At 42.7% G+C, this 12,169-nt stretch overlaps 1 protein-coding gene across 1 annotated transcript in view; it reads left to right on the forward strand.

Annotated features, from left to right (window-relative positions):
• Positions 1-841: 841 nt before the first annotated feature.
• The window catches only part of LOC115145281 (WW domain-containing transcription regulator protein 1-like), an 81,821-nt gene continuing 70,493 nt past the window's right edge, over positions 842-12,169 (forward strand). The window contains 1 exon segment of the mRNA XM_029686726.2: positions 842-1,573. Within this exon segment, the coding sequence (XP_029542586.2) occupies positions 1,170-1,573 (404 nt within the window). The 5' untranslated portion in view covers positions 842-1,169.

The raw sequence follows: 12,169 nt of genomic DNA on the forward strand, positions 1-12,169 counted from the left end.
AAAAAAACAACTTTGGATAGAATTCACCATGAGTAGTCTAATGTCTTAATTAATTACATCAAAATGTGGGGCAGAACTGATACAGAAGTGCACAGAGAAAGCTCTGAACATAAAAAAAAGATTAGCTTGAGACTGTCATGAATCATGGAAAAGTGAAAGACTAAAGTTACATTACATGGGATGCTTTAGTGAATTTCAGAATGTCTGGAAGTACATTGTTGACATAGTAATGAAATGATAGCAAGCACAGTGTTTTTGTCATTTTTTTCTAATGTAGGCTTCTGGACACACTATATAGAATTGACCTGGGTTGAATAAGTGGGAGTGAAAATGCACTATGAAGGGGGAAAAGTAGGGTAGCCTACATCTGACAGGCATGGGCGCAGCCTATCTTTCATCTTTCATACTATATATGGGCAATGACAAAACATCTCAGAACCTCACAAGTTTCAAGTTATTATTCAACAGATGTGTAATTTTTTCACTACCTTACATTCAAAATGATTTCACTTGTCCAATCGACAGATAGGCTCTGTGGACAGTTTTCCACTAACTTGAACTATTCTTAACATTGTTTTAGTTCATAGTCTCTAGGCCTATAGACCATCCCCAAATGATCTCCAAATGTAACAGAACGAAGCAGCCATGATTTATTGCTAAAACAAACTCTCAAATCTATTCCGCAACTTTGTGGCGTTGAGTTATTTAAACATTTTCAAAATTGTTACACCCGCCATCAATAGCTTGTCATTTGAGAGATTGTTTTGTAATCACGAAACTGTACTAAACCCCTCTCGCCCCGGAGCTCATGAATAATTCATGAACAACTGCTGACACAGGCGTCGTAAAAAGTTGAGTTAAACTTTGGGACGGGAGTGAAGTTCGGGCAGCACCAACAAGAGCTATCGAACTGGCCGAGGCAAAGAGAAAGTACAGTTCTTATTACTTTTCTAATGTAAGGATACATTTTAGTGTTTAAAAAACAAATCTAACTCTTTCAGAATTGTTTTAACGCGAGTTTGACCGCAGCAAGGTGATAACTATTTTGTTTTTCCACACAGGGTTTATGACCGTTTAAAGAGAGCTCAAGGTTTGATATCTCTCTTCGCCTCGAAACGTTTTCGTTTTATATTTTCTGTATTGCGTTGTAACTTTTCTACGAAGCCAAAATGAGCAACCCACTGCAGCCAATGCCAGGACAACAAGTTATCCATGTCGCTCAGGACTCTGATACGGATCTTGAGGCGCTTTTTAATTCGGTTATGAACCCGAAACCCAGTTCATGGAGGAAAAAAATGTTACCCGAGTCTTTTTTCAAGGAGCCAGATTCTGGATCTCACTCCCGACAGTCGAGCACTGATTCGGGCAGCCACCCGCCCAGGCTCACCGTACAACACGTACGGTCACATTCCTCGCCCGCGTCCTTACAGCTTGGATTGGGAGCCAATTCAACTCCAAGCCCAGTACATCACTCGCACATCCGGCACCAGTCTTTCGATGTTGCCGAAGAGTTGCCCCTGCCTCCTGGATGGGAAATGGCCTACACGTCAACTGGACAGAAGTACTTTCTCAAGTAAGTTTTTTTTATTTTTTTATACAGAAAACACACAAATGTCTCCAGTCCCTTAAAAAAAAAAAACACCAGGTTCAGTCAGTGCAAGCCTCACTTCAGGTAACTTTGGTTCATCTCAAGTGATGGGCCTAAATGGGTTGTGGAAAATCTGTGTAATTTGAGTGTAAATCCCAACAACAATAGTTTTGGATCACTGTGCGGAACAAGTGGCCCCTTTGAGCGCTGTGCGGCCAGTTTGACTTAGTACACTGTTTTTGTGTCTTTGTTTGGCGCTGTCAGCTAAGACTCTATAATGCCACCACTTATGCCGCGTTCAAAACAACTGGAAACTCGGAAATCTCCCACTTACGACTTCAGTGCGTTCAAAACTACTGGGAACTCGATCATCCAACTCGGAATTCAAACTTTACTTTCCAACCTGAACATCACCGAAGTCATGATTAGACCTCGTATTTTTCAGAGTTCCCAATTGTTTTGAATGCGGCATTGTTCACACAAGTCGAACCCAATACGGCGCGTAGCCTCATATTTTGCGTGAGACGTAGCCTACCTGTCTGTGCATGCAGTGAACACTGTCATTTTTTTTCATGCAGGCTGGTAGGTTAATCTCATTGCTAGAATTAGTCAGTGTTGTGCTAGACCTATATTATAATATAAACGAGCACCTGGCCCTAGTAAACTCAATGGAAAGTTTCCCCATTCATTAGTGAAGTATCTCCCTGTGCAACTTGATCACAGACCACCTCTAGTGTATTGTGCAACAGCAGTGAAGTTGTCTTTGGTTTCGTTCTCTGAGCCCCAGCCGGTTAAACCACAATGGCTGTAGTGTTTCTAATCCCCGCCCACGCACTGGGATAAATCATATTTTATTTGTCACATGCGTCAAATACTACAAGTGTAGACTTTACTGTGAAATGCTTAATTACCATCTCTTTCTCAACAATGCAAAGTAAGATATTAGCGTAGAAATAAAGGAAATGTTAACACAATAAAATAGCAATAATTTCACTATATACAAGGGGTACTGGGTCAATGTGCAGGGGTACGCGGTATTATGTACATGTAGGTAGAGGTAAAAGTCCTTGGCAATCAGGATAGATAATAAACACAGTAGCAGCACCGTGTGAATGTGTGTGTTTTCGTGTGGCATCAATATGCGTGTGTGTGAGCGACCGTAGGTTGTGTGTGTGTGTGTTGGAGTGTCAGTGTAGTATATTTTGAGTGTGTGGGTAGAGTCCAGTGAGTGTGCTTAGAGCTGGTGCAAATAAAAAATGGGTCAATGCAAATAGTCAGGGTAGCCATTTGATTATCTGTTCAGTCTTATGGCTTGGGGGTAAAAGCTGTTCAGGAGCAATTTGGTCCCAGACATGGCGCTCCGGTACCGGTTGCCATGCAGTAGCTGAAAGAACAGTCGATGACTTGGGGGGCTGGAGTCTTTGACCATTTTTAGGGCCTTCCTCTGACACCGCCTGGTATAGAGGTCCTGGATGGCAGGGAGCTCAGCCACAGTGATGTACTGGGCTGTATGCACTACCCTCTGTAGCACCTTACGATCCGATGCCAAGGAGTTTCCATACCAAGAGGTGATGCAGCCTGTCAAGATGCTCTCAATGGTTCAGCTGTATAGCTTTTTGCAGATCTGGGGACCCATGCCAAATCTTTTCAGCCTCCTGAGGGGGAAGAGGCATTGTCGTGCCCTCTTCACGACTGTGTTGATGTGTTTGGACCATGACAGGTACTTAGTGATGTGGACACAGAGGTACCTGAAGCTCTCGACCCGCTCCACTACAGCCGTCTGAATGGGGGCATGCTCCGCTCTCCGTTTCTTGTAGTCCATGATCACCTCCCTTCCTTTGTTTTGCTGACACTGAGGGAGAAGTTGTTGGCCTGGCACCACACTGCCAGGTCTCTGACCTCCTCCCTATAGGCTGTTTCATCGTAATCAGTGATCAGGCCTACCACCGTTGTGTTGTCTGCAAACTTGTATTTATTTAACCTTTATTTAACTAGGCAAGTAAGTTAAGAAATTCTTATTTACCCACGAACTAACCCGGACGACCCTGGGCCAATTATACGCTGCCCTAAGGGACTCCCAATCACGGCCGGTTGGAATTGAACCAGGGTCTATAGTGATGCCTCTAGCACTGCGATGCAGTGCCTTAGAACGCTGCGCCACTCAGGAGCCCACACTTAATGGTGGTGTTGGACTCGTGCACGACCAAGCATTCGTGGGTGAACAGGGAGTACAGGAAGGGACGAGGCATGCACCCCTGAAGGGCCCCCGTGTGTAGTTGCCTACCCTCATCACCTGGGCGCGGCCCGTAAGGAAGTCCAGGATCTAGTTAGATGGAGGTGTTTAGTCCCAGTGTTCTTAGGTTAGCGATGAGCTTAGAAGGCAATATGGTGTTGAACTCTGAGCTGTAGTCAAGGAAATGCATTGTCACGTAGGTGTTCCTTTTGTCCAAGTGGGTAAGGAAGGTGTGGAGTGCAACACGGATTATGTCATATGTGAATATGTTGGGGCAGTATGCGAATTGGAGTGGGTCTGGGATGATGGCGTTGATGTGAGCCATGACCAGCATTTCATGGCTACAGATGTGAGTGCTACGGCGCGATAGTCATTTCAAATCAAATGATATTGGTCACATACACATATTTAACAAATGTTATTGCGGTTGTAGAGTAGTGCTTGTGTTCCTAGCTCCAACAGTGCAGTAGTATCTAACAATACACATCTCAAAGTAAAATAAATGAATTAAGAAATATATTTAAATATTAGGACAGGTTACCTGGGTGTTCTTGGGCACAAGGATCTGCTTGAAACATGTAGGTATTACGGACTGGGTCAGGGAGAGGTTGAAAATATCAGTCAAGCCACTTGCCAGCTGGTCAGCATGTGCTCTGAGTATGGTAATCTGTCTGGCCCTGTTAACCTGTTTAAAGGTCATACTCAAATTTTCTATGGAGAGCATAATCAGACAGTCGCCCGGAATAGCTGGAGCTCTCATGCATGGTTCAGTTTAGCTAGCCTCGAAGCGAGTATAGAAGGCATTTAGTTTGTCTGGTAGGCTCGTGTCACTGGGTAACTTGCGGCTGGGTTTCCCTTTGTAATCCGTGATAGCTTGCACGCCCTGCCACATCCTACGAGCGTCAGAGCTGTTGTAGTAGGATTCAATCTTAGTCCTAACACTTTGCCTGTTTGATGGTTCATCTGAGGGTGGAGCCAGATTTCTTAAATGTCCGGATTAGTGTCCTGCTCCTTGAAATTAACAGCTCTAGCCTTTAGCTCAGTGTGGATGTTGCCTGTAATATTTTGCTTCTGGTGGTGATATGTACGTCCGGTCACTGTAGGGATGACATCGTAGATGCACTTATTAATAACCGATATGGTAAATTCCTCAATGCCATCAGATGAGTCCTGGAACATATTCCAGTCTGTGCTAGCAAACCAGTCCTTTAGCTGAGCAGCCGCTTCATTGGCCCACTTCTTTATTGAGCACATCACTGGTAATTCCTGTTTGAGTTTTTGCTTCTAAGCAGGAATCGGAAGGATAGAGTTATGGTCAGATTTGTCAAATGGAGGGCGAGGGAGAGCTTTGTTTGCGTCTCTGTGTGTGGAATAAAAGTGATGTAGAGGTTTTTGTTTGTTGCCTCCAGTTGCACAGGTGACATTCTGATAGAAATGAGGTAAGACCGATTTGGGACTGGTTCGGAATGTGCAGTATGTAATTCGCCTCAGTGTCATTGAAGTAGAAATCCTCATCCACATCGAGGTTAGTGATCGCTGTTCAGATGTCCAGAAGCTCTTTTCGGTCATAAGGAAATCATGGCAGAAACATTATGTACAAAAAAAGTTAGGATCAGATAAAAAAAAAAGAGCACAATTGGTCAGGAGACCGTAAAACAGCTGCTATTCCATCCAGCGCCATCTTTTCAGAATAAGTGACCTTTCACCTCTCACTTTAGCACATGCCCAAGGTAAACTGAAACGAAATGTGTGTGTGTGTTTGACTATCAATGTGAATCCAAACTATCACTGTTTTGTAACCTGTTTTCAAACACACACACACACACACACACCTGTGATCCCTGTTCTTGTTCACCTTGATAAGAAAGGGATTACCTTATCAGTGAAGAGCCTTCCTCTGCTCGCTCATACCTCTCCTGCTGGAGACAGTCAGTCTTAATGCAAATTAGTGTTGTGACTCTTGACTCGGTGGAACAAGATGACCAGGCAGACCCTTTCTTCCCTGCCCCAGGGGTCACCATGGCTATCTGACTAGGCAGAGGTTAGGGCTGTGTGGTAGGGGTCAGCTCAGCAGGATGTCCTCTATAGGGACAGTAATTATAAAGGTGTGAACACACCCTGGTCTCCACCAAGTCTCACTGCAGCAGAGGCCTCTCTGCTAAAACATACACTCACTTCATACACCTTCTTTTTTTTTTTTACACACTTACCTAGATGCTCATTGTCTCCAAGAGTAATCCATATCAGTTCAACATTAGCTTAAACGCCAGTTGACCAGGTGAAATAATGAATAACAATACAGAGGGGGTGTTTTTCCCAGAAAAACAGGCAGGTTGAAATGTAAACACAATAGTGTGAGTTGATGTGAGAAGCAGAGCGACATGGCTGGTCCGTACTGCCTGACTCTATGGCTGGCTGGCTGCATGCTGACCCTCAGGAGAACTAGCCACGTCAGGAGAACAACCACGGAACAGAAAGAACACTGATCAGTAGGTCTGGCTGTTCATTAGCTAGATAACTTTCCACAGAAAAAGGAGAGGGGGTTGGCTGTGCTTGCATGTAACGATTTTGTAATGGGAGGAGAGACTGAGAGATGGGAAAGAGCGAGAGGGGGTGGACAGGTGGGAGGGAGAGAACGAGAGAAGTAGAAGGGGGTAAGAGTGGAAGGAGAACAAGTGGGAGTGAGAGGCAAGGAAATAGTTTGAGGGGAGGGATGGAAAGACGGAGCTGCAGAGGCTGTTTTTTTGTGAGCTCTCTTGTTGGCACCTGTGGAGAGGAGGAAAGGAAAGGGAGGGAACGACTGCAGTCTAACCCCAGGCTCAAGGAGGTGTCTCCTCTCCCTCTCCTTTCTCTGGTTCCCGGCCGGGGGTGAGAACATGCCTGCTCATGCAGAGGTTTTCACAGTTGGCTCTGTCACCACCAACAAAGCTGGGAGCCCCGGCCTCACCGCACCCTGCAATTAACTAGGCAGGATAACAAAGTCTGCCTGCTTGTCCCGAAGCTGCTGGATCTTTTTAGTTTCACTCTGAGCTCTTTGTTAAGGATGCCACTGCTGCTCCATCATGTCTCCTGTCCTGTCTACCTTTAAAGCCCTTGGGTAAGGCATTCGCTTTTTTCAGAACTTTTTCTTTGTTCTATTGCAGACTTTTACTGTACAGTTGAATGTCCCAAAAAAGGATGGGATACACTGTGTACTACTCAAATGAAAAATAATAGGGTTAAGGCCTGACATTTTTTTTGAGTCCTGTGGTAGTACCTGGTAATAGGTCAGACATGTAGAGCTGGGACAATAAACAGAGAATTACTGACATCGACATTGCCTTCCTCTCACCAAAGCATTTAGCATAAGTCTGTAATTTTCTCTGATTATGCGACAAAACGTTCCTGTAGATTGTACTGAAACCATTATTTACTAAAACCATTACAGTAATAGCCGATGCGTTATGTTGATTCCTGCAACAAAAAAAAAGTAAATGCCTGTCCCTGTTTTGCTGTCAGCTGTTGTGTGAGCTAGCCACTTACTCCCTCTCCCCACTGTGCACATGGAGGAGGGAGATATGCATTCAGAGAAGCACAAGCATATGTAGTTGGAGGAAACATGGGGAAGTAATGCTGCTTTAAAAGTTCATAAATGTATAATCCCATTTAGAAGCAAAAGGCATTCAAACATTTTGCTGTGATTTTCACACTTGCTCTTACATTAATCGAATCCTTGGGGAAACAGAGAAAAGGAATACTTTCACCAAATTTCCTAAATGGATTCTCTGAACATTATCTCACCAAGTTACCCCATTAGGCAAACCATTTACAGTATTAAATTGCCTATTGTAGTATAATAAAGAACCTTTCCCATTGATCAAATCAAAGTTTATTTGTCACGTGCGCCGAATACAACAGGTGTCGACCTTACAGTGAAATGCTTACTTACAGGCTCTAACCAGTAGTGCAAAAAAGGTGTTAGGTGAACAATAGGTAGGTAAAGAAATAAAACGACAGTAAAAAGACAGGCTATATACAGTAGCGAGGCTACATACAGACACCGGTTAGTCGGGCTGATTGAGGAAGTATGTAGATATGGTTAAAGAGACTATGCATATATGATGAACAGTGCAACGTATATCCCGCTAGCTGAATATCCATGTCGTCATTCAGCCACGATTCCGTGAAACATAGGATATTACAGTTTTGATGTCCCATTGGTAGGATATTCGTGATCGTACCTCGTCTAATTTATTGTCCAATGATTGCACGTTGGCGAGTAGTATTGACTGTAACGGCAGCTTTCCCAGTCGCCTTCTCCGGGTCCTGACCAGGCATCCGGCTCTTTGTCCTCTGTACCTGCGTCGCTTCCTTTTGCAAATAACGGGGATGTCGGTCCTGTGGTGTGTTTGGAGATTGTCTTGTGCGTCATCTTTGTTTTAGAAAAAATCTTTGTCTAATCCGAGGTGAGTGATCGCTGTCCTGATATCCAGAAGCTCTTTTTTTGCTGTAGATACGGTTGCAGAAACATTATGTACAAAATAAGTTACAAATAACGCAAAAAACCCCACATAATAGCACAATTGGTTAGGCGCCTGTAAAACTGCTGCCATTTCTTCCGGCGCCATTTTAGCTACAGTGCTGTTCATTGTTTACTGCCATTTAGTATCGTTCACACCCTCTAAAGCCTTAGACCCACCCATCTCTTCAATAATCCACATTGGAACACATGCGAATGTGGCCATGTGCTAAAGCAGTGAGGTAGTGCTTAAAAAAACAAAATATTTCAACAATTAAATACTTTATTAATTTCAAGTGCTAAAGGTAGTAGCCTATAATTACGAAAAATGTAACACACACAAACACCAAAAGCTGTGTTCGAATAGTAGTAAATACTCATTAAGTGATTTAGTATGTCAGTATGAGTATTGGAACACAGCTAAAGGTTTAGATAAAAACAATATCTAGGCCTATATCATAAGATCCTTTTTAAGTAACTTAAAAGTAACTGCAGGTTATGATATGAACAAAGAAATCTAGCCTGAGAGCATATTTCTGTCCTATCCTTTGGAGCAGGACATGGAATGTCCATAGCCTTTTCATTGCAAAACTCCTTGTCTTCTTGAAAATATATGTTTGCCGAGTTGTGTCCAGCCCGGGGGAATGCTTTCACATCTCTGGGAGGAAGGACGTCAACATTGTACAGCAGCTGAAACCTGGTTCCATCTGAGTGAAAGGCCACAACAACACAAGGCTCCAGGCAATTAAAGCTGTGAAGGAGGAAAGCAGACAAAAATAGACAAGATATTAACCTTGCATACCAGCAATAACATTCATTCAATAACGTCCAAGCAATAAACTCCAAGTACAAAGAAAAAAATAGCAGAATTGTTGCTTGTTCACCCTTGATCATCTTGTACCGGTGGTTTATGCTGAAAGACAAATTCCAGAAAAATTGGATAAAACATGAATTGAAGTCCTATAGCTTGCCTGTTGACTGCTACAGCTGTACTAAAATGCCCTGTACACGCCTGCTAGCTAGATTTAGCAAACATTTAGCTTCATAATTACCAGCTGGTTAGATGTAAATAGTATTCATCTGGCTAACCAGCTAAAGTAAACTCAACCCATTCCGTACAAATGTGCGCAACCGTAACATTCAAACGAGGCTACAAAGAACTAATGGGACTGTAGCGACTGTGTTGACTTCAACATCTGGGGTGTGAACTAGGTTTCTATTCAAGTGTTGATCGACATGGTAATGGATCTATAGTATTGGAGAAAAGTTGAAAAAACGGACCCTCCGTTACATCGTGACGTGTCATGTCGTAATGTACAGCACGCATAAAGCAACTAAGGGGGGATACCTAGTCATTTTTTGCGTCGTCATTGCATGCGATCATCATTCTCAAAGCCCCTTGCTGTTTACTTCTGAAGATCACTTTAGCACCGCCCTAAAAATCCGATTCAAATTCGACACAAACCTTCAAATAGGTATGTAATGACACATTATATAAACTCTTTATAGTGTTTTATTTACGTTTTAGAGGCGATAAGGTGATAAGTTGGACAGATCGAGTGGAAAAAAAGCAATTTTCCCACACCTCTCCTTCTCACTATCACGCATTAGTTTCGCTTCCCCACCCGCCATTTTTAAAAAGACCCGACGGGGCTCATTGCATGCTTGAATCATGCAGAAACGGGCAGCGTTTAGGTCATGTAATTGATTCTGTTGGAAAGGGGAGAAATTGTGCTTTACAATGATATTGACATTACAGTTGATCTGGAAGTATTATGTTTTTGGGGCGCTAAAATAAGGTCAGTTGTACGGACCAAGGCGATGTACAAAAGTGAGTGAGTTTATGTTAGTAGAGCATGCAAAAAAACTACCTTCATCTATAATCCAATAGCTATTTAGCTATCATTTCATCGTGGTTAGCCAACTTAGCATGTGTCCCTATAACGTAACATGGTGTTTGATTATTTCGGACCACAGTGGCCATTTGTAAACAATGGCTCATTGCGGGATGAGGCAAGCTACAACGGCACAAGTATGCCATTGTCTATCTAGCTAGCAATATAGCTAACAATAGCTAGCAATCAAATCAAAGTTATTTATATAGCCCTTCTTACATCAGCTGATATATCAAAGTGCTGTACAGAAACCCAGCCTAAAACCCTAAACAGCAAGCAATGCAGGTGTAGAAGCACGGTGGCTAGGAAAAATTCCCTAGAAAGGCCACAACCTAGGAAGACACCTAGAGAGGAACCAGGCTATGAGGGGTGGCCAGTCCTCTTCTGGCTGTGCCAGGTGGCGATTATAGCAGAACATGGCCAAGATGTTCAAATGTTGTTCAATGAAGATGTTCAATGAAAGCTACATGCGTTATTGTCTCAAAGTAGTTATCTTGGCATTTTAACTGTGGACTCTTACCGGTCTATGGATTATAATGATTCATGGCAGACTGAAACACTTTCAAAATAATCCTTCCCACTCGGCTTCAACCAGTCCAGACTGCTTTAGCCACAGAAGACAGAGCTTTGTCGATGCCAGCAGCTTTATTCAGGACACCACTGGCATTTAAAGCTGTAGCTACACTTTGCATGTAGTCCATGATTTAAAATATTAGTTAATACAATGGATCTTTCAAATATCTGCGGTAGCATAGAGCAAGATCTGCCATTTTACAGAGAAGCCTTGAGTGACAGAATGGACTCTGTTTCTCATGAATGTCCCAGCCCCCTCATCTCAACCAATCATGGCTTGGCAAGATTCTGTATTTTCTCAGTGTCTTAACAACTTTGTGATTTCACATTTTATTTACATTTACTGATTACATAAGAGTTTGTTATTAAGGCACATCAAAGCTCACACTTTTTGCCCCCCCCCCCCCCCCCCCAAAACATGTATTTGGTTGAAAAAAGGTTTTTGGTTCAAATGCCTCTCCTGTAAAGTAGTGACGTGCGTCATATGCTCGGCTATCTGTAAAGGGTCTCACATGACCGTTGCTCAAAATGCAATTGCGGGAAAAATACAGTTTTCAAAGCAACTACTGTTCTAGTTACAAAGAGGACAGTGTTTCCACCAAACGGACTTGCTGCGGATAAAAGTCAGTGCATGAGGACGTAGTGCACCCAATGTACTTTTTCGGGTCATGTACCGACTAAAAAAAATCAAAAGTTCAATGTGTTTCTATTTGCATTTTCAATAAAATAGCAAATGTTTCTGCTCTGGTCTTTGCACGTGCACTCTAGCCAACAGCTCGCAGAAACAGTGGGCGTAAGCTATGCAGGTAGGCTAGTTTACATGATAAGAATGATATTTACAGTTGGGCAAAAAGTATTTAGTCATCCACCAATTGTGCAAGTTCTCCCACTTAAAAAGATGAGAGGCCTGTAATTTTCATCATAGGTACACTTCAACTATAACAGACCAAATTAGAAACAGAATCCAGAAAATCACATTGTAGGATTTTTAATGAATTTATTTGCAAATTATGGTGAAAATAAGTATTGTTATTTTTTGCCCCACTGTATTTGTCAAATGGCAGTCAAGCATCAATCATCCTGTCACCAGAATAAGACCATCAATATTTATTGAACAGGAGCAACAAGATCACTGTGTACTTTCACCACCCTGTGAAGTTAATCTGTAGCCTAATAAACTACATGGCTTCCCGAATCGTAGTGGACCACACACCATATCACATGACTCCAAGAGTACTTTGATATGATGGTTATTATGTCAATATTTGTGCAGAAAGGTGTTTCCACCACCATTTCTCGCTTAGTGGGATCTTTTTGTGTCTAAAATTAACTATGTCAAACGAACAAATGATCGGTCTTTAGGCTATGTACACTATTTTTGC

The sequence above is a fragment of the Oncorhynchus nerka genome, linkage group LG17 (genome assembly GCF_034236695.1).
Source record: "Oncorhynchus nerka isolate Pitt River linkage group LG17, Oner_Uvic_2.0, whole genome shotgun sequence".
Taxonomy (NCBI): domain Eukaryota; kingdom Metazoa; phylum Chordata; class Actinopteri; order Salmoniformes; family Salmonidae; genus Oncorhynchus; species Oncorhynchus nerka.